General features: G+C 46.1%; 1 protein-coding gene across 16 annotated transcripts in view; it reads right to left on the minus strand.

The window, feature by feature from the left end:
* tanc2b (tetratricopeptide repeat, ankyrin repeat and coiled-coil containing 2b) overlaps positions 1-24,310 on the minus strand; it is a 205,526-nt gene that overhangs the window by 18,713 nt on the left and 162,503 nt on the right. For 13 of the 16 annotated variants that reach the window (XM_061708282.1, XM_061708289.1, XM_061708286.1 and 10 more), the window contains 17 exons: positions 20,535-20,666; positions 15,063-15,101; positions 14,076-14,357; positions 13,751-13,875; positions 12,171-12,402; positions 11,678-11,847; positions 11,193-11,471; positions 9,855-10,022; positions 9,292-9,452; positions 5,687-5,795; positions 5,470-5,592; positions 5,127-5,363; positions 4,806-5,015; positions 4,453-4,546; positions 3,325-3,458; positions 3,070-3,193; positions 2,754-2,929 (listed from right to left, as the gene is read on the minus strand). In XM_061708282.1, coding sequence (XP_061564266.1) covers positions 2,754-2,929; positions 3,070-3,193; positions 3,325-3,458; positions 4,453-4,546; positions 4,806-5,015; positions 5,127-5,363; positions 5,470-5,592; positions 5,687-5,795; positions 9,292-9,452; positions 9,855-10,022; positions 11,193-11,471; positions 11,678-11,847; positions 12,171-12,402; positions 13,751-13,875; positions 14,076-14,357; positions 15,063-15,101; positions 20,535-20,666 — 2,795 coding nt within the window. The remainder of the gene's footprint in view (positions 1-2,753; positions 2,930-3,069; positions 3,194-3,324; positions 3,459-4,452; positions 4,547-4,805; positions 5,016-5,126; positions 5,364-5,469; positions 5,593-5,686; positions 5,796-9,291; positions 9,453-9,854; positions 10,023-11,192; positions 11,472-11,677; positions 11,848-12,170; positions 12,403-13,750; positions 13,876-14,075; positions 14,358-15,062; positions 15,102-20,534; positions 20,667-24,310) is intronic. The other 3 variants (XM_061708296.1, XM_061708285.1, XM_061708284.1) reach the window with 1 other exon arrangement.

Below are 24,310 nucleotides of genomic sequence, written 5' to 3' on the forward strand. Positions count from 1 at the left end.
CAATATTTTACTGGAGAACTGGGCGGGTCTTTCAGGACCTGTACTAAACTGGTTCAAAACATGCTTAGAGAACAGGAAGTAAGTTGTGCCAATAGGTAAATTTACATCTGAGCAGAGAAGAATCATATGTGGAGTTCCCCAAGGTTCCATCCTGGGACCTCTTCTGTTTGACATCTACATGATCCTAATTGCACAGATTATAAAGAACAACAACATAAACTACCATAGCTCTGCAGATGACACGCAGATATATATCACAATGTCACCAGGAGACCAAGGCCTTGTACAGGCTCTTGGTAAATGTATTGAGGAGATTAATGACTGGATTTGCCACAACTTTCTCCAGCTAAAAACAAAACTGAGGTAATGTCTTTGGAGCCAAAGAGAAATGATTACAGGTCACCACAGAGCGTCAATCTATACACATAAAAATTAACAACCAGGCCAGAAATAGTACAGTATTTGATTATTGTTACAGCATCTTTACAGTCCACCTTAAAAGTCAGTTAGACAACTGCAGCTCATTCCAGTCCTCAAAAGACCAAAAAAGTACCACATCAGTCCAGCTCTGAGGTCTTTCCTCTGGCTGTCTGTCTATCAGAGGACAGACTTTAAAGTTCTGATGCTGCTCTATAAAGCTCTGAGGGTCCAGGACCAGAACACATCAGGGACCTCCTGACCCAGTATGAACCTTCCTCTCTGGCGGTAATGGCGCCGCTGTGGTGGCAGCCTGTCAGACAGCTCTAGTTTGTTTCTACTTTTAACTAGTTTCTAACCACTCTTTAGAAACCCTATCTTGTTTTTAATCTTCTTTTAACACTCACTAACTTTTTAGCATCGATTTTTGATCACAATACGTTCCTGATCGCGGAAGAATGAGATCATATTCCCGAGGATCTGCTTGCTCTCAGGAGTTGCGGTGCACCTCCGAGGGGATTGCCTCCCGAAATCAAGCCACACAAGCGGGGGACAAGAGCCGGCGCGATCGTAAGGGAGAGAAGATATAATAAGGAAAATAAGACATACCTTCCCTCCATTCTTGTGGGGAATGTCCGATCGCTCGCCAACAAAACGGATTAACTCTCAGCCCTGGTGAAAAACCAGGCGGAATACCGGGAGGCAAGTCTTTTGTGTTTCACGGAGTCTTGGCTGAACCAGGCTATTCCAGACAGCGCTGTGGAGCAGGCGGGTTTCACCATGGTGCGATCCGACAGGAACGGAGACAGCGGTAAAACCAAGGGTGGTGGGCTCGCTGTCTTTGTAAACACAAAGTGCTGTCATCCAGGACATGTCGTGGTTAAAGAGCAGATACTCCGGACATAGAGCTGCTGATGCTGGGTCTCCGGCCAAAATATTTGCCGCGAGAATATTCACATGTACTTGCCGTTATTGTTTACATTCCACCGAGTGCAGTTCCGGGTAGAGCATCATCTCTAGCGTCATTCACTCATGTGTCGCGGGACTACAGACTGCGCATCCCAGCGCATTCATTTTGGTCAATGGAGATTTTAACCATGTGTCAAAGAGGCTGACAGATTTCACCCAATATGTTAAATGCAAAACAAGACAGAATACAATTCTGGACATGCTCTATGCCAATGCAAAGGAGGCTTATAGATCTACTGCCCTTCCACCACTAGGAGCATCAGATCCCAACCTCATCTGGCTTGCACCATCATACAGGCCTCTCATCAAGAGGCTGCCAGCACCACCAGGATGGTCCTGGTCCAGGACCATCCAGCAGTGGTCGGAGCTGAGGTTCTGCCTCAGTACAACTGACTGGGAGATGTTCCAGAGTGTCCACGGGGAGGTCTTGTGGACTCTGTGACGGATTACATCAGGTTCTGTGACGAGAGTATAGTGCCCACTAGGAGAGTAAGGTGTTTTCCAAACAATAAACCGTGGATTACTGGACACATCAAATCCCTGGTGAGGGAGAAGAGGAGGAGGTTCAAGGCGGGAGACACGGAGGGAGCCAGGACGGTACAAAAGCAACTGAAGAAGGAGCTGAGGGCGGCAAAAGAGGAGTATAAGGAGAAGCTGGAAGGAGGACTGGTGGCCCACAGCTCCAAGGAGTTGTGGGGAGGGTTCAGGAAGATAACTGGCTATAAGCAGCCTAGGGTTGCAGTGGAGGGAAATCGGGAACGGGCAAATGAGATGAACTCGTACTTTAACAGGTTCGACCAACCATCCAACAATGAGCAGCCGGGGTCATCGACAGGACAGTCAGTGTCACCCTGAGTAGTCCCGCCCCCCCTTCCTCAAATGACACCTACCAACCGGGCCACGGTCCCAACCCCCCCACCCCCCCAATCCCCTCTCAACAACAGGAAACTCCACTGCAGCATCCCCCCTCCCCCCCAGCCACCCAGGGCCACGGTCCTATTGTCATCACCGCTGACCAGGCAAGGTGGCAGCTCACCAGGGTCAATGTGAGGAAGCTTTAAATGTCATTTTTGAAGGCTCCGTGGCCAGTATTTTCTGATCTACACATTCAAATTTCAAGAGAATTGACCATTTTGTCAGTGTTTATAATAATAAAATGTCATTCATATGTTGCTCAGAATCTGCTTGGACCGATTATTGCAGCTTTTGGTTATATTTCACACTTTTCTCTCAATTTCTGTCAATTATTTAGAAGCTACAGAATAAAACTGTAAAATCATTAATGAAATACCACACATAAAAAAAAGCTGTTTTCACAGTTCAAATTACAGCCTTGATCATTTTCTCAAACATTTTTCTACGCTTACCACATCAGAGTCACCGTAGAAAGCTGCCAGGTCGAGGGGGGTGCGTCCGTTTTTGTCCGCGTGGTCGGTGGCTGCGCCGCTCTCCACCAGGCAGCGGACGACGGGTAAGTGGCCTTTGAGGCAGGCCCAGCTCAAAGCCGTCAGGCCCTCCTTATCCATCAGAGACAGAGAGGCTCCTGGGTAAAGGAAAGGCATCATTTCCTCAGACTTTTACATCAGGGTCCTGAGAGCACAGCGTCTCTGCCTGGGCTTGCTGGTAACTGACTGCTGGATGTATTTTGACAGGTTTTGTGTAATTTGTGTAAGAGCTTCTTACCCTGAGCCAGTAAAAATTCAACTGTTCCCAAGTGTCCCTCTGAGGCGGCCATCATTAAAGGGGTGCGGCCTTGCTTGTCAGCCAGGTTGACATCTGCTCCATGTGTGAGCAGGAGGTCTACAATCTGCAGAAGATGAAGAAATGACATGTTCACTGTAAAACTGCAGTAAACGGTTGATTTTGTCATGATACATTCTGCCAATCTGGGAGCGGTGATGTGATGATTAGCTCTGGACGGATCACTGAGTCACCGACCTGCCAGTGTCCCTGTCTGACGCCGCTGAAGAGCGGTACGATGCCCCGTCTGTTGGGCTGAGCCACAGCCGCGCCCTGCTCCAGCAGCAGGCGACACACCTCCAGCTTCCCCCGACCAGAGGCTGCAGTCAGAGCTGGGAGGAGAGATTCAGTAGTTGGTTATCCAGGTGGGTAGAACTTAAAAACAAAAAGTCCTGCGATTTTACATTAAGCAAAGTTACTAAAGTTATTCCACTGTTGCCCACACAGTCTTTCATTGATAGTTGAAGCTCTCCCAATTTCTACTTCTAAATGACTCATGCTGTTTCTCTTTTTTTGTTTTCTTTTAAATAGATGTCATGCTACTGACCTGCTGCCATTTAGTCTAATTAGTTTCTACTTGTTCTACAGCTTTTAGCTTTTACTGTCGCTGCACTGAAAAGAAAAAAAGAGGATTACCTAGCCTCAACTTATCTATTCTTTGCTGGAGAAGCACTTTGATTTCATGCATGCAGTTTACTAAATGTGAAATCTGAATATGCCCATCTTCTTCAGTGTTTCAGGGACAGCTGTTACCCCTCTGATCCCTTACTAGCAGTGACAGCACGGCTGAGCGGGTGCATGTCCCCTCCCACGGCTGACAGTGAGGGGAAGTCTTCCCCATGCTGCAGCTGTGGACTCCAGATTAGAACCGGTTCTTATGGCTTTAGGTCACAATGATGCATTACACCTCTCCACACCCTGCCACAGTGCAATCAGACTAGTCATTTTTAAGTCCCCCCTGAGGGATGGGGGGCCTGTCTGAGCCCAGCCCCTCTGTGCTCCAGTGACACCGCTGCACTGCCATCAGCATCTGACGCAGCGGCGAGCTGCTGACACACATGAACCACTGCTGGCATCTGCACTGCAGCGCTCTGCTTCACGGTGCCACACCAGAGGAGCCTCTCGCATACACTCTGCAGATCTCTTATAAAAAAACACTGTCTCAACGGTATGACTCGGTATAAACTCCAGTATATTTTCTGTAAGTGTCTGAGGATTTCACATCAGGACTTTAAACATTCACAGGCATCTCAGTGTTGATTTTATGGTTTCGTGTTTCTTTTTCCATTTTTATGAGGAATGCCGAGCTGCTGTAAGTATTCCCACCTGTCTCTCCCCACAGGGTGTCAAAGTTATTGATCTGAGCCCGCTCCACCTCCTCTTCATCTTTCTCTGGCAGATCCAGCAGGTAGGACACGATCTGATGGAGAGGAAGATTCAAGATGATACAGATTATTGTCCACGTTTTTTTTTCACCCCAGGACTTAATACTTTCTCCCTTCTTTTAATAAATCATACAAAGATTAACCTTCTTACAACCTGTTCTTCCTCTTTGTATTTCTTGTTCCTTTTTTTAATTCTTAATCTTTTGTAGCATAACGATCGTTCAATATTTTCACATTAAAATTAGTGTTTAAAGTAATTGTATGGTGATATTAATAGTCATTATGGTGCTGTACCTCTGTGTATCCCATACTGGCTGCAGCGATGAGGGCCTGCTGCACCGCGTGGTTCTTGCTGAAAGCCGCCTGCTGTTGGCTCTGCGGCGACTGCTGCTGCTGCGACCCCACACTCCAGTCACACTGGATGAGGAACTTGACCACGTCCATGTGGCCCCTCAGGGCTGCGTGAATCAGAGCGCACTGGCCGTTCTTATCCAGGTGGTCCACCTTCGATCGGAAGCACAACAAGCACCGAAGATCAGAAAAGAATGCAGGTTAAAGAAAAGTCAAGGCCAACACGGACTGCCCCCATCGCCCATGTCGTTTAACTCCACAGACCTTTGCTCTCCTGCGACAAAGCGCAGTAATGATGGACATATGTCCACCAGCGGCGGCGTAGGAGAGCGGCGTGAGGCCGCTTTCAGACTGAGAGTCCACCGAGGCTCCGAACTCAAGCAGCAGGGCCACCATGTCCATGTAGCCCAGGTGGGCGTGGACACAAAGGATGGGGGCGTTGTTCAGCACTTCTGTGCGGTAGTTCACGTTTGCACCGCCCAGCATCAGAAGCCGGCTCACCTGAGCACACGCAAACAAAGAATATGAGATTGTAAAGGACATTCTGCTTGATGCAGCCCGTGTAAGCAGCACAGACTGTACTGGAGCATTGTTCTGGGATCTGTACCTTGATGTTGGGAGTGTAGAGGTTTCGGAGTGAAGAAAGTGCAGCAGAAAGGCCCTCAGTGCTGTAGGATACCCACAGGCCTTGCAAGATGGATGAAGAAACGCCCACTTTCTTGCTGAGACCCTTGAAGACAGAGTGTATATAGCCGTCACTGTGAAGCCCTCCGTGTGCTGTGTGGGGGCGAGTGTGGATGTTTGTCAGGACGGGTTCTTTATACCTTGAAGATGTGTGCTTTGAGGATGTGGTGGCCCAGCTCAATAGTCTGCTGTCTGTTCAGCTTGTTCTCCTGTCGAGAGAACCAGAAGGCCAGTAGGGTGTGTCCGCTCCTGCAGAGATCATAAATACGGCTGAGGCATGAGGTCATTATACATTAGGCCATTTGCACAGTTAGTGAAACTGATTTTAATGATCGTACAGGACATTAAACTCTATTTCTCTGCTGGATAAACACAATATCCCAGCAATGCAATGAGATTTCTATGGATAACCAACTGACTACATGACCTGATAGTCAAGGTTGGAACCTGCAATACCTTTGAGCATATTACACTGCATTGTGATACAACAAAAAAAACAACATGTTTTCACCCCCATTTTTAGTTTTTAAATAAGGGTCAATTCAACTTGAGCTGCAGGACAATGTTTACTCCCCATCAAACCTGCAAATCAGTGCTTTTTAAAGCTACCTAGCCATGGTTTTTGTGCCTGCATGACAACAGAAAGTGTTAACGGAAAGCCTTTTTACTTTTCCCCACTGCATATAGACTGTGACAAGAAGGTAATGAACCGTCTTTCTATAGCTTTCCTGGACAGAAGCAGAACCATAGAAGTCCCTCGGCGTGTGTGACCTGTTTATATACATGGTTTAATTGAACAAAAAAAAAAAAAAAATGAAAAACACCAGACAGCAGGTGAGAATGCAACACCCAAGTACGATCGTACTCCCACTCTGGTTGTCTCCTGGGACAGCTGTGCATCACTTTGCGGTACTGTGTGACATCAATAATGAAGTGAGCTCACAGACCTGCAGCAAACACGAATGCAGAGGTGGCTGAGACACTCAAGAAAGTAACAGCAGAGGAGAAATCGAGAGAAAATGTAAAACTGACTTAACCTTCACATCTATAGGGGGACCTGGTCTAACAAATGCTGCAAAGGTTTCTTTATGCTGCTTTAAATGCGAAAATGTCCAGCTCCATGGGCAACAACACCACAGAAAGATATGAATGCTGAAGTAGATACAACATATAATGAAAAGTACATACATTTTGACGATGTCAATAGGTGGCAAAGTGCTGTTTTTTTATTATTAATGTAACTCTAATAATTTAATATCTAGTATTTCAGGTAATTGTATTTATCTTTCATTGTTTTTGCCCATGAGCATGAAGAGGAATAATCAAATAAATCAAATAATTATTCACTACTATGTGTGAATCATGTATGTGGGGCAGAGAAATAAACAAACATTAACTGGAAAGACTTTGGCAACGACTAAATTGTCATTCATGTCAATCGTGTGTCGGACAGCATCTTCGCTATAACTAGTGATGTCAAGCAATTAAAATTTTTTTTGTGATTAATTAATTAAATCTGTAAATAGAATTATATCTATTTTTTTTTAAACTTGAGCAGATGCAGTCCTAGCCACGTACATCCACTTGACAAGATCATTCGCCAGCTTCTCGGTTGCAGACGTGCGTATGCGCGCGGTGCTCTGCTCCAGTCTAGTTTGGGGAAGAGCGTTGCCGTGGCAACATCGTTGCCGTGGCAACATCGTTGCCGTGGTAACATCGTTGCTGTGGCAACATCGTTGCTGCTAACGTTAGCTGTGGCAGAGACGTTCTATAAACGAGACAGCCCACTACGGTTCATTTTCCTGCATCTGTGTCACGTGACTGCCACACCCCTTTAGGAGACCGGAAGTAGGTCCTGAGTCTATTGAGTCCTGTGGGAAAAGTGAACGTGAGCACAGATTATTACCAATTCCTTCGCCCCATAGTAAATAAGTAAATATGGGACCCATTTTCAAAAGCCACAAACCTTCTGAACATTCTGACACCAAAATGGCAATTTTCAGACCGACAGATTAGGAGAAAATGAACTTTGTTTGAGACCTGTCTCTGGATGAGCAACACACTCTCGCGAGATTTGGCTCTCATCGTTTTCCCATCGGATAAAATGAAGTTTAAAACTAAAATAAAACTTGCTTCTTTGCTTAATAATACTGTTATTTTTATTATTTAAGTCTTTTTGGAAGAAAGTTGTACTGTATCTAGTGTTGTATGTTCCAAAACGATGTGGGGAGAGGGGCGGCCACGCCCACTTAGGAGACCGGAGTGTTTACCATTTCATACCATTGCCAGTAACGGCAATGCGCTATCTTGTGTATAGAGGATCTTTGGCTGTGGCTGCGCTCGTGACCGGGTGCTTTGCGTTTATGTGGCTAAACTTGAGCTGCTTCAGTGGTGAGCCAAGTCCTTTCCACAAAGACATCACTCTACCTTTATCAATGGTGCCGTCGGGGCGTTTTTGAAATGTAAATCGCCCATTCGCTGGGAGTCTACCAGCGTAGCTAACCACGCCCCCACACAGGGACAGCCAACCAGAGTCCACTTCAAGGTGGGACTGACCGTTGTTTTCCTCCCACAACAAGACCACCGCACAAACACAGATTTCACAATAAAGGCAACTTGCAAACAGAAAAAGTAAAGTTAGAGATTAAAAAATAGATTAAGCAATTAAAAAACATAAAGCACAAAATATGTCTGTATAATTAATCGCAATTAATGCGCTAATTTTACACCCCTGGCTATAACACATCTTTGATGTTGCGCATGCAAGTAAGACGTTGCTAAACTGTTTAGCTACTTAATGTCAATTTAGAAAGCATATTGTAAGAGTCTTACCTCTAAACCATGGATGTATTATAAAACTGGATGGGACGTCAAAAATGGCCGCCCATTCATTTCTATGCATTCTGCTCAGCCAGCGCATAAGCCGAAAAAATCTCTGACTTCCGGGTTTACTTCCGCATACAGCGGCCCATAGAGCATGCGCAGTTGAGTCACCTCCCATGATGCTCTGGGGCCTCCCATCATGCCCCGGGGCAATGACGCGAATATTAATATAATATGTATTAATATAATATCTTAATTAATGTATATTATTACATGTATAGTATTACATATATTATTAATGTATTAATATAATATAATTACATAATATATATTAATATAAACATCCGTGGAATGCACGGACACGGCTGTGACGTCAGCCGTGACGTCACGCCCAGAAAGAGACTTTTCTTTGACTTTTCTGGCCGTTATAAAACATTTTTGACAGATATAAAGTCCATGACTTAAAAATATAGAATACAAAGATTAGTAATTGCCGGTGATTACAGCTGGAGGTGTCCTGTGAACAGTTTTAGAGGCTTCTCTTTTACTATTGCGGTCTATGGGAAAAAAGCTTTCTGGGCCGCATGGGATTTTTGGTTGCAGTACCGCGGCTGGCCACTGGAAAAAATCGGCGCGCCTTCTGAGTGGGAGACCCGGGGGCTGCTCTAAACTAACGCTGCGGTCCACCACACATGCTCTTTTAGATACACACGTTTGTGGGAACGCAGGGAACATTCAGATGTAAGGTTTTAACTGCCTCCCAAATGTTAGTTAATCTATTTTGGATTTAATCAATGTAAAACTTATTCTTAAGTATTTAATGCTCAGCAGCATCTCACACACACACACACACACACACACACGCACGCGCACGCGCACACGCGCACGCACACGCACACGGATGATCCCTCCCCACCCTCACCTCGGATCACAGAGGAACTTGGTCTTTTCTCCCTCTTCTCTCCAGATCAGCCACTCCCTGAAGGACGGGTGGACAAACATCCTGGTGCCGTCCCTCCTCTTCACCAGGAAGACAGACAGGTTGTCTACACGTTGTTGGAAGTCTTCCCAGTCCAGCGTTCCCTGGCACCACAGACATCACAGAAGTTAAAGGGGAGATGAATGCAGATAAAATAAATATCCAGAACATGACAATATTAGCCAAATTGAAATTAAATTTAAGATCCAGTACTTAGGAAGCACGAGAAGCAACCAGGTCCTTTCTGTCACATGAAATTCCCAAATTATGAACAGCAGAAGTTGCTGTTGCACTTCATTTCCTGTGCAATTTGAAATATCCAACCGACCTGATTACAGATCAGACAACTCACCTGCTGATAATATTTACCACAATACTAGGAAATGATCAAATGTAACATAGTCTAAAATGTTGAAGAAAAAAAAAGCGTTCAAGACTACAGCAACTGTTTCCAGGTTATTCTGTTCTTACATGTCAGTCTTCATCCCTGTTGCACATTTCAGTACCTGCAGTGAGCCAGAGTTGATTGCCTGGTAGATCTGCTCGTCCGTCAGCGGATGGAGCGACGCCACGGCAACGTTGAGCAGGGGAAGCGCCCGCTCGAAGGACGACTGGGTGGGGAAACGCATGTTGCATTGCAGCAGGTAGACCTCCGCCAGGTTTACGGGGACCACCTGAGGACACGAGGAGAGAGTCTGACTTCCTTCCAGATCGCTTTTATGCAACATGAATAATACAACACGTCTGCACGGCACTTCTCTGACTGCTTCACATGGTATTGCTTGTAGGAAGGAGCAGGGATTTATCAGTTGCTATTCCCTTCTGGAGCTCAGAAGCCCATCTGAATGCATGACATTAATTATACTGTGGTAGACAGATTAAATATTTAATTATAAAATGGACATAAAATCTAATACATAATTGATCAAAAAGGTGTTGGATTCTCCATCAAAAACAATTTTTTACACAAGGCAAGTCAGGGTGCAGGAGCAAACACCTTATTGGCTTTGTTTCTGCAAATTAAAAGTAACTTATTTAATAAAACTTTTTTAAAGCATCATTACAAGAATCAATTGAAGCTGTTGTTGTTAAGAGCCTTATTTAGACATGACAGCTTCTCAGGGAGGACATCCAAAAAGTTTTAAACTCTGTGATTATGTGTAATCTGTGAGGAAAATAGCTGGAAGCAGGTGTTTTGAGACGGTTTCTGAGTCTTAATTACCTACATGAGCTGTGTATCAAAGTCACTGTCTGTGTTTGCAAGTGAGAGACATCAGTGGAAAAACCCCAGAAAGCGACTGCAGCAGAGCAGAACACCAACCAGAGCCAGGAATCTGGGAGTGGTTCTGGGCTCAGACCTGAATTCTAACAGCCACATTAAGACGGTAGTGAAGTCAGAGGACATGTGGAGGATTAAAGGACTGGTGTCTCAGCAGGACTGAGAAGACCTGGTCCCGCTTCAGACTGGACTACTGTAACACTGGTCTCACGGGTCTCTGGAACCTCCATCACCAGCTGAGTTAGTCCAGAATCTGCTGGAGTCCTGAGACCAGAGTCCTCACTGAGACCAGGAGACCAGAGTCCTCACTGAGACCAGGAGACCAGAGTCCTCACTGAGACCAGGGACCAGAGTCCTCACTGAGACCAAAGGAGTGGATCTTATAACTCCTGTCTCTTACTTTTTTTTAAATGTTTAAATGTAAAGCCCTCTTGTACATGAACTGTGCACATAAACATCCGTGCCTCGCCTTGACACATCTGTACACTTCACTTCCCTTTCACTGCATTACTACAGAGCCAGACCCTCCAGATGCATCAGCGTAAACCTGGTAGTGGACACACACCTTATAGCTGGAGCTTTTGAGTACAAGGTAGCCCTTCTCAATGAGGTCAAAGGTGAGTTTGAGGTACAGGTAGGATCCCTGACTCAGGGCCTTGAGGTGGGCGCTGAGCTTGCCAAAGGTGGTGTTGTCCATCTTGCCGTTGAGCGAGATGTTGTTCTGGATCTCCGGGCTGCTGTGGATGCGGTGCAGGATGTAGCCCTGCAGGTCCTGGTCGATGGCGTCGTTCTCCTCCAGGCTGTCCAGAGAGATGCGGTGAAACGGCAGCGCGTTGGTGATCTCCTGCAGAGTCGGAAGGCTCAAACTCAGGAATCTGGACTATACACGGTTAAATGCTCAGATGTGAAGCTGACAGACACAGAGACATAAGAAAGCAGAGCTGTCGTCAAGACGGCTCGACTCTTTCAGCCAGCGTCCTCCAGCCAACGCAAAACAAAGGTGTAGCAACAACTGAGAAGCTGATATCCTTCCCCAGAGAGGCCGGCTACCTGTAATGTGGTTCTGACTGTCACCACCAGTTTAAGCCACGGAGGGAACTTGTTAATGGTTTTGGTGAGGAAGGACACAATGGTGTCTCCGTAGTCTGGCTTGTGGAATTCGGCTTCATTGAGGCCATCGATGAGGATGATGAAGTCCTCTTCAGAGTTGATCTTCCTCTCTGAAAAACAGTTGCCAGTGGAGACAGAGAGCATTTAAAACATGTGTTATAATGGACATTTTGTAATAATCAGAGGGTTTGTTTGATTTATTTTATGCAAAACTCTTGAACGGACAGACATGTGAAACCAGTGAGTGGATAAATAAACTAAAACTGCTCTGAAAACTGTATAAACGTGAGTCTATGATATAACATTTTCTTCTCAGACAGTAGTAAATAACAGACTTCCTACAACACAAGTGGCTCAGAAGAGGACTGCAAGACTACCGAGCAGCATTTCACCACTGTTCATGGACCAGAACGTGCAAAACCACATGCATCACCTTTGTAAAGTGCATCCAGGGGCTCGAGGACCCCCTTCCTGAAGGAGGCCAGGGGGTCCTGGACACAGGAGCGCAGACTCAGGATGCTCTGCAGGTGCGGCTCCCGCAGCAGCTGCTCCCTGTAGGCCACCAGGTGCGGCGAGCGGCACAGGAGGGCCGCCACGTTGTGCACGAACTCCGGCACCAGGCAGGTGTAGGCGTTATCGGCCTGGCAGTAGTGGTACGCCACCACCTGGGGGCGACAGAGAGACGGGAGGAGGTTGAAGCCGGGTCACTCCTCCTCCTGCTCCACGAGCCTTGACCCACCTCCGGGTGCAGCACAAGCACTGAAGACTGGAGCGGCCAGCACCGCTGGATGGATGATGCACTTCTGTCAGGGCTCTGCTTCTGCAAACTCACTTTGCTACAGTGTCTTCAACTCAATTGGGTTTGAGTCAACTTCATGGTGGATGATTGCAATATAATGAAACATTATACTTCTCGTTTCGCTGCATGGCTTTAGCCATTAATAATTCATAGCTTCCGGCTGCCAGGAGACTCGGAATTAGTTGATGCATGTGTGAGATGACTGTGGCGTGAAGGAGTCAAGTGTTAAACTGTCACATTTCACAGCTACGTACTCGAAGCTCGATCCGATGAATGATTAAACAGATGATTGTGTGAATGAACAAAAAAGAAAAAAAAGGAATAAAGTCACTGATATGAGAAGATGGGGAAAATGGTTAAAGTGTGGGTACGCTCCCGAGAGATGGGCCAACTAAACGACGGCGGCAGGTGAGAGCGAGGAAGAGATCCTGAAGAGTTTGAGTTGTCAGAAGCGGCGGGAGCGACGGGAGAAAAAGAAAAAAGGAAAATAAAATAAACGACTAATCAAAACGGGATGCTGATTCTTTTGGTCACAGTGGAATAAAGGGTTTTAAAACAAGAGGGGTGAAAAAGGGAGTCAGTTTAATTATTAATACACATAGTTAACAAGATCTAATAGCTTGGCTGGGAAATGGCTTTCTGCAGGTATAAATATTTCATAAGGCTCCCTGGCAAAGTTGTTTTTTCTTTTTTAAACACATCTGCATAATGCATCAGGCCGGGGGTGCAGATGCAGCTGGCTGAGCGGCAGAGGGGGGGGCGTCACATACTGCAGCTTTATGTTACAGGTGCCGTAGTTTGACACATTCAAACACAATCAAAACAACGAATAGGTGCACGCAGTTTTGAAGAGTTGCACATTATTCAAAAATAAATAAAAGGTTTATCTTATTGTGAGCGCCTGCAGCTGGGGTTAAGGTTTTAACTGCATAGTTGTTTTTCAGCTCTATGAAATCTACCTCTACAAAAATTTCTAATAGTTTAGTTATTTTTATTTTGTGCAGCTGCAGATTAAAGTGAACAGAAGCTTAACACAGCAATCAAATGTTTAGCTGACACTTCAGGGCATCATTTACAAACAAAAAAAAGTTGGGAGAGGAAGCATTATTTTTTTTAGAAGGTTATTTCGTGAGTCTTCAGGGTGTGTGACGATGCAAGTCACAAACTGAAAAGCAACCAAGCGCGTGAGGACGAGTGCGTGTATCGGTCTGTACCTGAGACGCCAGCCTCCTCATGGCTTCCTCCTGACGCCGCCTCATCTCGGGGGTTCCAGGACAGCTGCCTCCTCCCAGGGTGCCGTGCGTGGGCTGGGGCTGGGTGAGAGGGAGCCCCTCTCCATCTGCACGCATGACAGAAACACTCGCTCAAGCACGTGTCGCATTCAGGAAATCAGTCACACTCAAAACAAAAGCTAAAGTGAGGCCTGTCGAGCAGTGAGGAGGAAACATTCTCATCACTCTGGAAGCTGATTTAGGTGATCAATTCAAAATAAAAAGGAAGAAGGAAACTAATTCTGAATCAACAGTGATGGTTGCCTACGTTTGGGTGACGCCTGCGGGCTGTCGGAGGCGATCTGCCTCATACGGGTGCCGTGGCAACTCAGTGCCACCAGGCGGGAGATGATTGCCGTCTTGCCAAATCCGATGTTGCCTACAATCACGACGCCGTGGTTGGTGCTGGCGTTGGGGCTGTTGAGGTGGGCGTCGATCTCCTGGAAGAGCCACTCGCGGCCCGTGAAGACGGAGTCCATGGTGATGCTGGGCACCTCGAACAGCAGAGGCTTCAGAGCAATATCTTGAGGTCGGTACGGCGCAAAACGCACTGCAGGGTCAGAGACAGGGAGAGCTGCTTTAGTGGAATTACGCTTAGAAGCCAAAGCTGCAAAAGATGTTTTTATTAGCTGTAATGCATCTCAAAAACGGGCACAAACATCTCGTCTAGAATCAATACTTGAAGGGAAAGTTGAACAGCAGAAATGCACAAACAGCAAGTCTGCAGCTTCTGAGATTAAATAAAAACTAAATATTACAGTAGAGCAGCATTTTGGTACAAATGGCACAATCTTCATTACCTTAATCTGAGGATTACTACAATAAAAAAAAAAAGAACCAAAAATTACAGAATTTTAACTGAAGAGCTCAACCAGTAGGATTATTGTTTTTTTCAAATAAAGTCACAGGGACATCTGCTCTAAACAACAACTGCCAAATGTTTCCTTTAATCACTAGGGGGAGTCATTAATCCAGAGGTTGGGCATCTTCTCAGCACAACATATGGACCGTTAAACACTAATGAGTGTAAAAGGAACTTCTAAAGCTGTATGATAAAAATCTGAGTTAAATTTAGTCTGCTGCTTCTGGGTTTCATCTCCTGGGTCTCCTCTTTTAAAGAGTGTTTTCACTGGGCGTGTCATCGCTGTCATCGTGGGCAAAAGAGTGACGCGTGAAGCCACTCTGTCAGTTAGCGGGGCCGCGGTGTGCAGGGAAAGGCTGCCCGCTGCAGCGAGAGAAAGTTGGAGTAACTTACGTGACTGCGATTGCCAGGCATGGGTGTTATTTGCAGAAGCTGCGGCGATCAGCAAGCAAAAGGCAGACAGAAGGAGAGAAGAGCAACGAGAGAGAAAGAAGAGCCAATGAGGACAGGAATGGGAACTGGCAGCAGTGTGCAGCACGTTAGAGGACAGGTCAAGGTGCAGCTTAGTGGAGAAAACAGGCAAAAAAAACAAGCAAAACAGAAGCAGCTGTAACAGTAATAACAGCAAACAATGACGTCAGAAACATGAGGAACCACCAGTACCTGGGTCGATTACTAATTGAAATCCTTTGAACAACATCCAACACATTTCTACGCACGGGGAACCTTTTCACTTTGGGGGAAATCTAATTGGTTCCAATGGACCAGTAAGAATCAATCGATCCCCATAACAGTTGAGGTAGTAACTGGACCCAGGGACGGGAGACTCCTGACATCGACTCCATCGCTGATCATGTACATATTTCAGGGTGTTGAACACGTTTTGAAACGGAGCGACCCCCTTCAGCACAAGCTGGATCACACACGTGCGGTTATTGCAGAGAGCCTCATCATATCCTCGCTTCAGTCTTTGTCTTGGCTCTGTTGATGAGCTGTACATTGAGAAAGAACCGCTGTCACATGATAAGTGGGTGCACTGGTTCATTTCACACTCTGCAGCGTCCCGGCAATAAGCATGCCAAGAGTCAGAGAAGTAGAAACTATTACCACACAATCACGGTGACGGCGTGCAGATTTCTGTGTTCTTCTTTGTGGGTCGGCATACATTCCCACACTGTGTGCGGGTACAGTGCAAATATGTCACGGGGACATGAATTGGGCGAGTATTGCATTAGACCTGCATTTCTTTTATAAATGACTCTGGCGCGCTGATAGAGAGCATCTTTGTGTAACATAATGAGCTCATATTGCTCTTAGTGTCGTCTTGTGCTGCAGGAGGAGCAGGAGGGCTTTGCAGGAATGCCTGTATAAGAACTGAATGCAAAGAAATGTAATGATGACGAAGACACAGTCAGCAAAAACTACCAAACAGATCAATCTGGAAGCGGGGGAAACACTGTTCATCCAGAGAGCGTGGGAGCGCTGCATGTGACTGCATTAAGCTGCATGCCAGCTGCAGCCCAGGGGAATGAAACAGAAATAAAAACATTTTTTTATCAATTTTCCCAGGTCAGATTACTTTAGTGCTACCTGGACAAACACACAAACATGTCCAGCTGGAGAAGAAGAGACAGGGAAACAATGCTACCCTGATGTAATATCCTTCCTGAGAGACGTGTCCCTGTGGAGTTTACCTGATGCAACACTGGTGATGGAAATTAAAAAAAACCCCGGTGACCCAAGTAGGGAGCTACGTTGTTTAAAGTGGAGCTAATCGAATCATCTTGAGGCAAATTTGCCTGTAAAGCTCCTCCCATCCAAGTAACCAAACCCGGAACTGCTGCGCACCCTCCAGAATAATGTTAGCACAGATTTATACTCCACTGCTTTTTAGGACGGGCTTGGTGTGACCATGTAGTGGTGTAACCTTTGTACAGAATAACTACTCCAACCGCATCCTCCTCCTCTTTTGTTCTTTGTTAGAGGCTACAGAAGACAGGATCAAACTGGATTTTCCAGGTTATTATTGAGCACCCTAATCCAGCCACCCACATATCTGTGAATGATACACTCTCAAGGTTTCCTGAGAACCACACGCAGACCTAATCAGGCCCAAAACGGACAGTAGCTGACACATGCACACACGGCAGGCGCCCTGCATGAAGAGATCACGTATAAAACCCATGTTCGGAGCGGATGAGTGGCATCACATCACCTGTAAAACTACCTGGTTGAGGCATCTTCTGCAGATGTTGGTGATGTCTTTGTTGAGCCTGTTGCATACCTAAAGTATGCTGGAAAACATACTTTAGGTGTCTGAAGCTATTTATAACTCAATAACACATCCTAATGTGGTGAGGGACAACTGGGACATCACATGTCCAGATCATATTAGACTCATCCAGCCTTTTAGACATGATGAGGACATACGTCAAAAGAATAACATCCCAACTCCCTCAAATCTGAAAAGGTTTGTCTAAAAAGCCAGCTTTCCCTTCGTATCTCAGTGGTATTTTGACTAAAAACATGTTGGTTATTTCATTAAAATGTCAGACTGTTCTGCCTGTCTTGAAGAGCATAAGCTTCTTTAAGTTGGGCAGCCGCTGCCGCTCCACTGTGCCAAGTTTTTTATCCATGAAAACATGGCGGCCGCGTTGCAGACGCCCGCTGAGGGAGTTGGTTGGAGGCTGCTGGAAGCAGATTTGTGTGTGAGGGACGGATGGATGGCTGGCGGTTGCTCATAATCCTGCCCATAACATTCCCCCTCAGGCGGTGCTGAGCTAGGTATCACTCCCCCTCCTCCTCCCCGCTCTCCTCCTCTATAACACCAACCCTCCACGGCTGGGCGGAGGGAGAGTCTGAGACTTTTTAATTATTCACCAGGTGAGAATGACTCACGGCGGCCGAGCAGCCTTGAGAGGCAGAAAAAGAGAGGGGGGTGGCTAAAGGCATAGGAGGAAGAGAGATGGTGGACAGGAAGAGGAAAAACGAACGCAGGAGAAGGAAAGGCAGTTTAAGATGCTCAAACTTGCTCGCTGTGAGAGGCTTGGGGAGCGTGGTTCAGGGTCGCGAGGTCAAGTGAAATACTTTTCTAACACTGGAGCTGAGAACCGAGTTTCTCCCAGGACTGTTTATGCCGTCTGCTTTCTTCAGGCACACACTCTAAATCCTATTCAGGTCCTGTAACGGCAGACGGAGCTACAACAATCTTACACTATTCTGCAGGGCGTGCCCTTTGTAATCTTGTCTTATTTTTAATTTACATATCTCGTTGTCAGTGTTCAGTAAATGTGAAGCTGAGTAGAGTTAAAGATGGAGAAACTGGATAATTCTCCTCTCATCTGGGTTTGTGACGTCATAGTAAACTGAACAACGTCAAGTTGAGGTGGCTGACACAAAGTTGCATGGCTGTTCTATGTAATGTCTTATTTGTTAGTCACTTTAGATGGAAACTCTTATTTGTTGTTATAATAATATATAATAAGTTCCCTTCAAAGAAATGCGGACTATATTTTTACTGAACCTGGATAAACAACAGAAAGGAGCTAGGTGCTAGATGAACGGACCGTTTCCAACCGTGCACACAAGTGCAGTGTTTTTGTGGGATCGGCTTATTGTTGTTTGCCATTCTTATGAAATCACTTCACATTCAGACAAATACTTAATTTCAAAAGCATTACGCCTCAAGTGTCTCATCAGCTGCATCACTCAGCTGAATTTCTAAAAGTGCTTTATTGTGCATCTCTGTCGGGGGGTAATAACGCCATCCAAGAACAAATATATTTTTCATCACTGGAAAAATTCATTTTCAGAAGGCGCAACCTTCGGCTCCAGCAGAGGCAGAAAGACGGTGAGGGAGAGACGACGGCAGGATGGGAAGAGACGTAAAAAACAAAAAAACAAACAGAGCGGTTAAGTAAAGTTCAATGAAGGAGAATGTTTGTACGGCGAGCGGCTATGTGAGAGTTTGTAATGAGGAGCTAATGTGGGGGTAAATCCTAGAGGTGGTCAAGCGCTTGGGAAGGTCCAGTTGGGTCCGACCGTCTCCTTGAGACGGCAGCGCGGCTCCGTCAGGTGGTCCTCTCCTGACCGACGCATCACGGGGAGCGTTCTCCTCCTTTATTCCGTCCCATCTACATCCAGCTGGTGCCGAGCAGCTCATGTCTCTCTGTCACACGCTGCAGCGTCTGGGAGGACGGCCTTTCATTCGGAGTCGCTGCTAGACTCAACAAATCCAAGGCGATGCCGTGACCACTCGTGAGAAATCCTGACACTAGCTTTCCCCCTTCTGGACCAGAGATGTTATAAACTCGATTAAACACATTAAAAAGCTTGTAATGTTTATATCCAAATCTGTATTCAGTGTTTGCCAAGCTTTTAAGAGCGTGACTTCAAACTTCAAGGATAACCTGAGGTGAAAGATTTGGGATTTGTCCTCGCAGAGTCTTCTGAAAAACCCCAACCTGCTCCCAATTTGCTTCTCTCCATGTCTTGTCTCACCCAGTCCCTGTCTCTGTCTCTCCGGCTGAATCCACGGGAGCAGTGCACTCTGGGAGGCTGTGACGCTGATCCGAGGAGGCACGGAGCATGCTAGGAAGCGGCCGTTCGGCATGTAAACACACACCGCCCTTGGATAAGAAAGGTTGAAACAAGTGGCTTTGGCAGTACCAGCGAGGCTTTTAAAGCGACGACTTCCATCTTCTGTCCTTTTTTTTCTCTCTCTTTTCTTTTTAAGGGCTTTAGCGCCCACCTCTTTCCGTGCCTGCCTGTCTCTCCCCAACACCCCTTCGCTCTGCAGCCAGCTTCCCTGGAGCAGGGGACTCGCACATCGCGCCTCGGCTGAGCGCGCCCTCACCTAAGTGGGGTCTTAACAGGTGTCTAAAGCAACCGAGGATGCATATTTGTGTCCGCTTGGGTGGCAAAGGCCTGCCATTACGGTGCTCATTACCGGCTAAGTGACAGTGGAAGAAGGGCGATGGGACGAGTCATAATGTGACATGCGGCCATTTAGCCATCCTGCTGAGGAGGAGTTTCTGGGTGTTGGATGTGAGCAGCGTGCAGTTGAGCACACACGCACTCTGACCGTTGAGCAGACACATTTTTATCTTTGTGGTGACCCAGTCTGACAAAAGCCTCTTTGTGCACTCCCTCCCTCTCTCGCGCTCATCTGTTTTGCACACAACAGCTGACGGCATCCAGTGTCCAAGACAACTGTGCAGCCGCCTGTCCGCCGTGACGGGAGCTCTGCGGCGCGTTGCAGGACGATTGAATTTGAAAGACACTGTAAGCTGCAAATTAACCGCCACAGATTATCTTGCTCTCTTTTTAAAAATGTTTAAGTATGACTCTCTCATCTTGCTTGTTTGCGGCTCTCAGCTGCTTTGAGATGTTTTGTTAGCCGATCAAAGAACCGAACAAAACCGTGTCTTCTGTCTGTGTTTCGTGTGAAGTAACCGGCCACAAAACTGCATTTTTCTCTATTCAAATGAAAGTCAGAGACGGCCGGATGCTCGTAATGCTCTGCTGCAGCTCCTACATACTGCATATGTTCAGGTTCTATTATGAATCTACTCTTTTGGCTCCGCTGTTTATAACCCCGACCTAACTGCTTAATTCCCAGCTCCGAGCCCGGCGGGGCATCCGCTTTTTGGCATTTGGGAGTTTATTGTCTGTGAAAGTCGAGGCAGGGAGAGAGAAGCTGTTCATGAAATGTAAGTGCAACACATGTTTGCTGTTAATCTTTACCACCCGTACCCCGAAATGATGCACCGTATTCTTCATTCATAGATCTAAGCTGCATAGGTGCTTTTTAATTTCCAGCTTTCTTGTAAAGCACTGCGCACGAGAGAAGGAGCTGGCTCTCACCTCTCAGGTCCTGTCCAGAGCGGCCCGGCCCGCAGGTGGTGCTCTGCCTCGGCATGCGCAGCGAGGTGCGTAACGGAGTGTGCCTCTGCTCATCCAGGTACGCCAGGTCCTCCAGGTGGGCCGAGCTCGTAGCTGTTTGGTTGCGTGGAAGAGAGAGGGAGGTAGCGGGAGACAACAGAACATATTCTTGTCAGTATGATTGTAAACACATAATCTGCACACACATACACACAGAAGATGTGGCACGAGTTCACATTGGTGTCCTGAGGAGGCTGTCGGGCGAGAGAGGGAATCAGCCCAACACGCCTCTGTCCTCAAACTCCCCTCCTCTCCGTGTCTGTCACGCGGCGCAGAGGCAGATGCCATCCGGCACCTCTCAGGATTAATTAGCTCAGCAGACAAATATCTTATTCATGCAGAGATCGCCGGCTGCTGATTGTTCACACCGCATGTGTGTTTGGGGCCGGTGCCGGGAACCGCTGAATCTTAGATGGGGCCAGACTGCGCCAGTGTGTGTAAATAACAGACCCTGTCACACCGGAACCCCCGCGCTCAGACAGGTAGGGACTCGGACAGCCGGAGTTTGATGGTACGAAACAGGAATGGACAGAGGGCAAAAACAAACCAAGATTACTTTGGTGAAAATAAATAAATAAATAAAAAATAACCAGTATGTTTATTCAGTTTAAATAAGAGATGGGTCCAAAATGATTCAATATGGTTACATCATTTATTCATCAGATGGTGGCACTGGTATAAAATATTAATAGTAATGTAGATGCGTATTTTCTTTATCTTTTGAATAGTTTAATAGCTGTTTTGAATGATAATAAATATAGCAAAAAAAGACCTCGGATATTGCAACCAGCATCAGTTACGCAGAGGTTTTTTGTTGTTGCTGTGACTTTAAATAAAAGCTGATGTCATTATTCCGAGCAGTCACTAAAACACCGCCCCAGTTATCTTCCGAGATCAGGGAGATCATCAGGAGCTGATCAAACTGGTTTTAAACTCTTTTTTACTGACATGATCTGAGCTATAATAATAATCAAACCCAACAAGACAACCGCACCTGAGAAGCCTGAAGAATTTCTTTTTGGAAAGAAAAAACCGCTGTCAGAACATGAACTCTAATGGAGAAGCAGCTTGAGGAATCATTTTACAATTTTCCCTCCCAAACAAATTACGGGTGCCTGTGGCTGCTTTCAGATCCTTCTGCTTCCTTCCTGCTCTGAACTCCAGCACGAAATGGGTTTCTCTGGTGATTGCCGTTCTGGTTATTATGGTTGACACAATAGATGGACGTGGCTGCCAAAGTAACATTTATGTTTTATTGGAGTGGATTTAACCTTTAATATCAATATCAACACATTCCGAAAGAATGCGACGAATGCCAGCTTTGCATTTCTTGTAGTGAGTAGAATCAGAGCCTGGAGGTTTAAGGATCTAACCAAAGTCAGTGAGATGGAGAGCACCTGTATCCCAGCAGTGATCCTCCTCAGGTCTGGCCGTCTGAGCCCCCCCCCCCCCACATCTTTCAACTGTGTTCGAATGTGAGAAATCAAATCTGTGTGCCCATCATCCCTATCTGCACTGCAGCAGGCTGCTGGGGATCACATTCACAGTTGCTGAGCCGGAGCGCCCAGATTACATTCAGAGTGAACAGAAATAAAGTCGGGAAGCAGGAGAGAATGGAGCCGGGAGAGGATGGACCGTGCCCATAAAAAGCCTGATTGTGCAGCAGAAAGCTTTCGGCAACGCGAGCCAGACATCAGACACTCCCGCGCACGCACGCACGCACACGCACACGCACACGCACACGCACACGCACACGCACACGCACACGCACACGCACACGCACACGCACACGCACACGCACACACACACACACACACACACACACACACACACACACACACACACACACACACACACACACAACAGCTGGACTGTAGTCCAGTAACAGTCACAATATCAGCTGGTAAGCTGATTTGTGATCTCAGATACGAGGTAGCTGCTGGGGCTCTGCAGGCCTCACTGTTCATCTCTCATCCCACTGAGAAGGATGCGATTTCAGTTCTCGGTTAGATAAACGTGGTGAAAAAAGAAGAACTATATCAGGGGGAAAAAAATACAACTCAACGACCCTTTTCTTTTTTTCAATTTACAAACCAGAATATTTTACTTCCTGGCAGCATTATGTATGAACTGAATTCTTCTACTTGCATTTAGTTGCTTTTTTAGTTCTTTCTGACTATTAGTTGCCATTTTTTCCGCTCTTAAAAGCAACATATCTAAGAAAAGCTTCACAAACTGGTGCAACTGAGACTATCCTTTGTGAATTAAGTGAATTACAACTTCATTTTTATCCGTTGGTTTCAGAAAAAAAGAATTTAAATAATTATCTGTCAAGTATTGCTTAAATGACATTCCCTGAGGTTGACTGATCTTCCCCAAAAGGATTTCCCCTATAGACACAAAATAATTATTAAATTAATTAGCAACATTAGTACAGTTGTCATTAGCAGAATCAGGAAGCACGGTGTGTTTCTGTTCAGGACATTGTTTAGCACCTGCCAAGATCTTTTTGAATTACCCTGGGATAGTTGTAGGAGTTCACAATAATAATTAGCTTTACTTTTCCTTATTATTTGTGTAAGTTTATACACGTGGGGCTATCATAGTTGCTGGTTAACCTGTCTGTTGTTAATCACATTAATATAATCATGACTACCTCTATAACCGTGACTACCTCATACTGCTGAACCTTTCACTTTTTTTATTTTGTATATATGTTAATAAGAGCTACATTTGTCTATTTACTGTTTGCTACTATTTAAATCTGGGTACAGTGAGCAAAATAACCAGAGTCAAATTCCCTGTCTGGCATGTTCATACTTGGCCAATAAAGCTGATTCTGATTCTGATTACCTGAGCGCCGGTTTACTTTATATGCTGCTTCAGTATCATAATGGTCCTCTTTACATCAGAACAGTATAGGAAGATTTTCTGGCTCTTTCATTGCTTTTTTATGATTTTGATTAAAAAAAAAGAAGAAAAACTACCTACACTAAATGTGGATTGGCAGCAAAAAGAAGAAGAAACGGAGTGCTAGGTCCTAGTTTCTCCCTGCTCCATATCCATGTTGGGCTCTGCCAACGCACTGCCTTCATTAGGTAACAGAGTAGCCCCCTCACTCCTCGCTCTCCTCCCCAGTCGCCTTCTGCTCTCGCTCCGGTTCCCTCCCCCTCCTCTCACACATCAAAGCCAGTCTCTCCGTCACTCTGGGGGATAGAAACGGTTAATGCCTGGGGCTTTGATGTTCCACTGCTGCGTGAGCCCAGCCAATCCTCAGCCTGAGCTCGCCTCCCATTCCTGCATCATCTAATAATTCTTTGTGGAGGAGAGACGGAGTGAGAAAAGAGAGATTACGAAACTCTCTTCACTCCACGTTCCACACATATCCCTCTCCCTCTCCTAAATATGGAGATCCTGACCCTAAAAAACAGAAAAAAAACGACACACAAATGCATCGTGAAATTTTCGTTTGCGACTTCAGTTCTCTTTATTTTATCTGCATGTATTTTACTCCGTCCCCTTTGAACATGTGGCTGTTGAAGGGCGGGGATGAGATCAAGGATGGATCTGAGAGCCCGGCGGAGCGGCTGCGCTGCCAGACAGCAGTGTCAAACAGCAGAACATGACCAGCATGAAGAGGAGGTCATAGCTGCAGTGACAGGCTTTGTCAGGCACATTACAGTGTTTAGTCAAAATAT

The sequence above is a fragment of the Cololabis saira genome, chromosome 19 (assembly GCF_033807715.1).
Source record: "Cololabis saira isolate AMF1-May2022 chromosome 19, fColSai1.1, whole genome shotgun sequence".
Taxonomy (NCBI): Eukaryota; Metazoa; Chordata; class Actinopteri; order Beloniformes; family Belonidae; genus Cololabis; species Cololabis saira.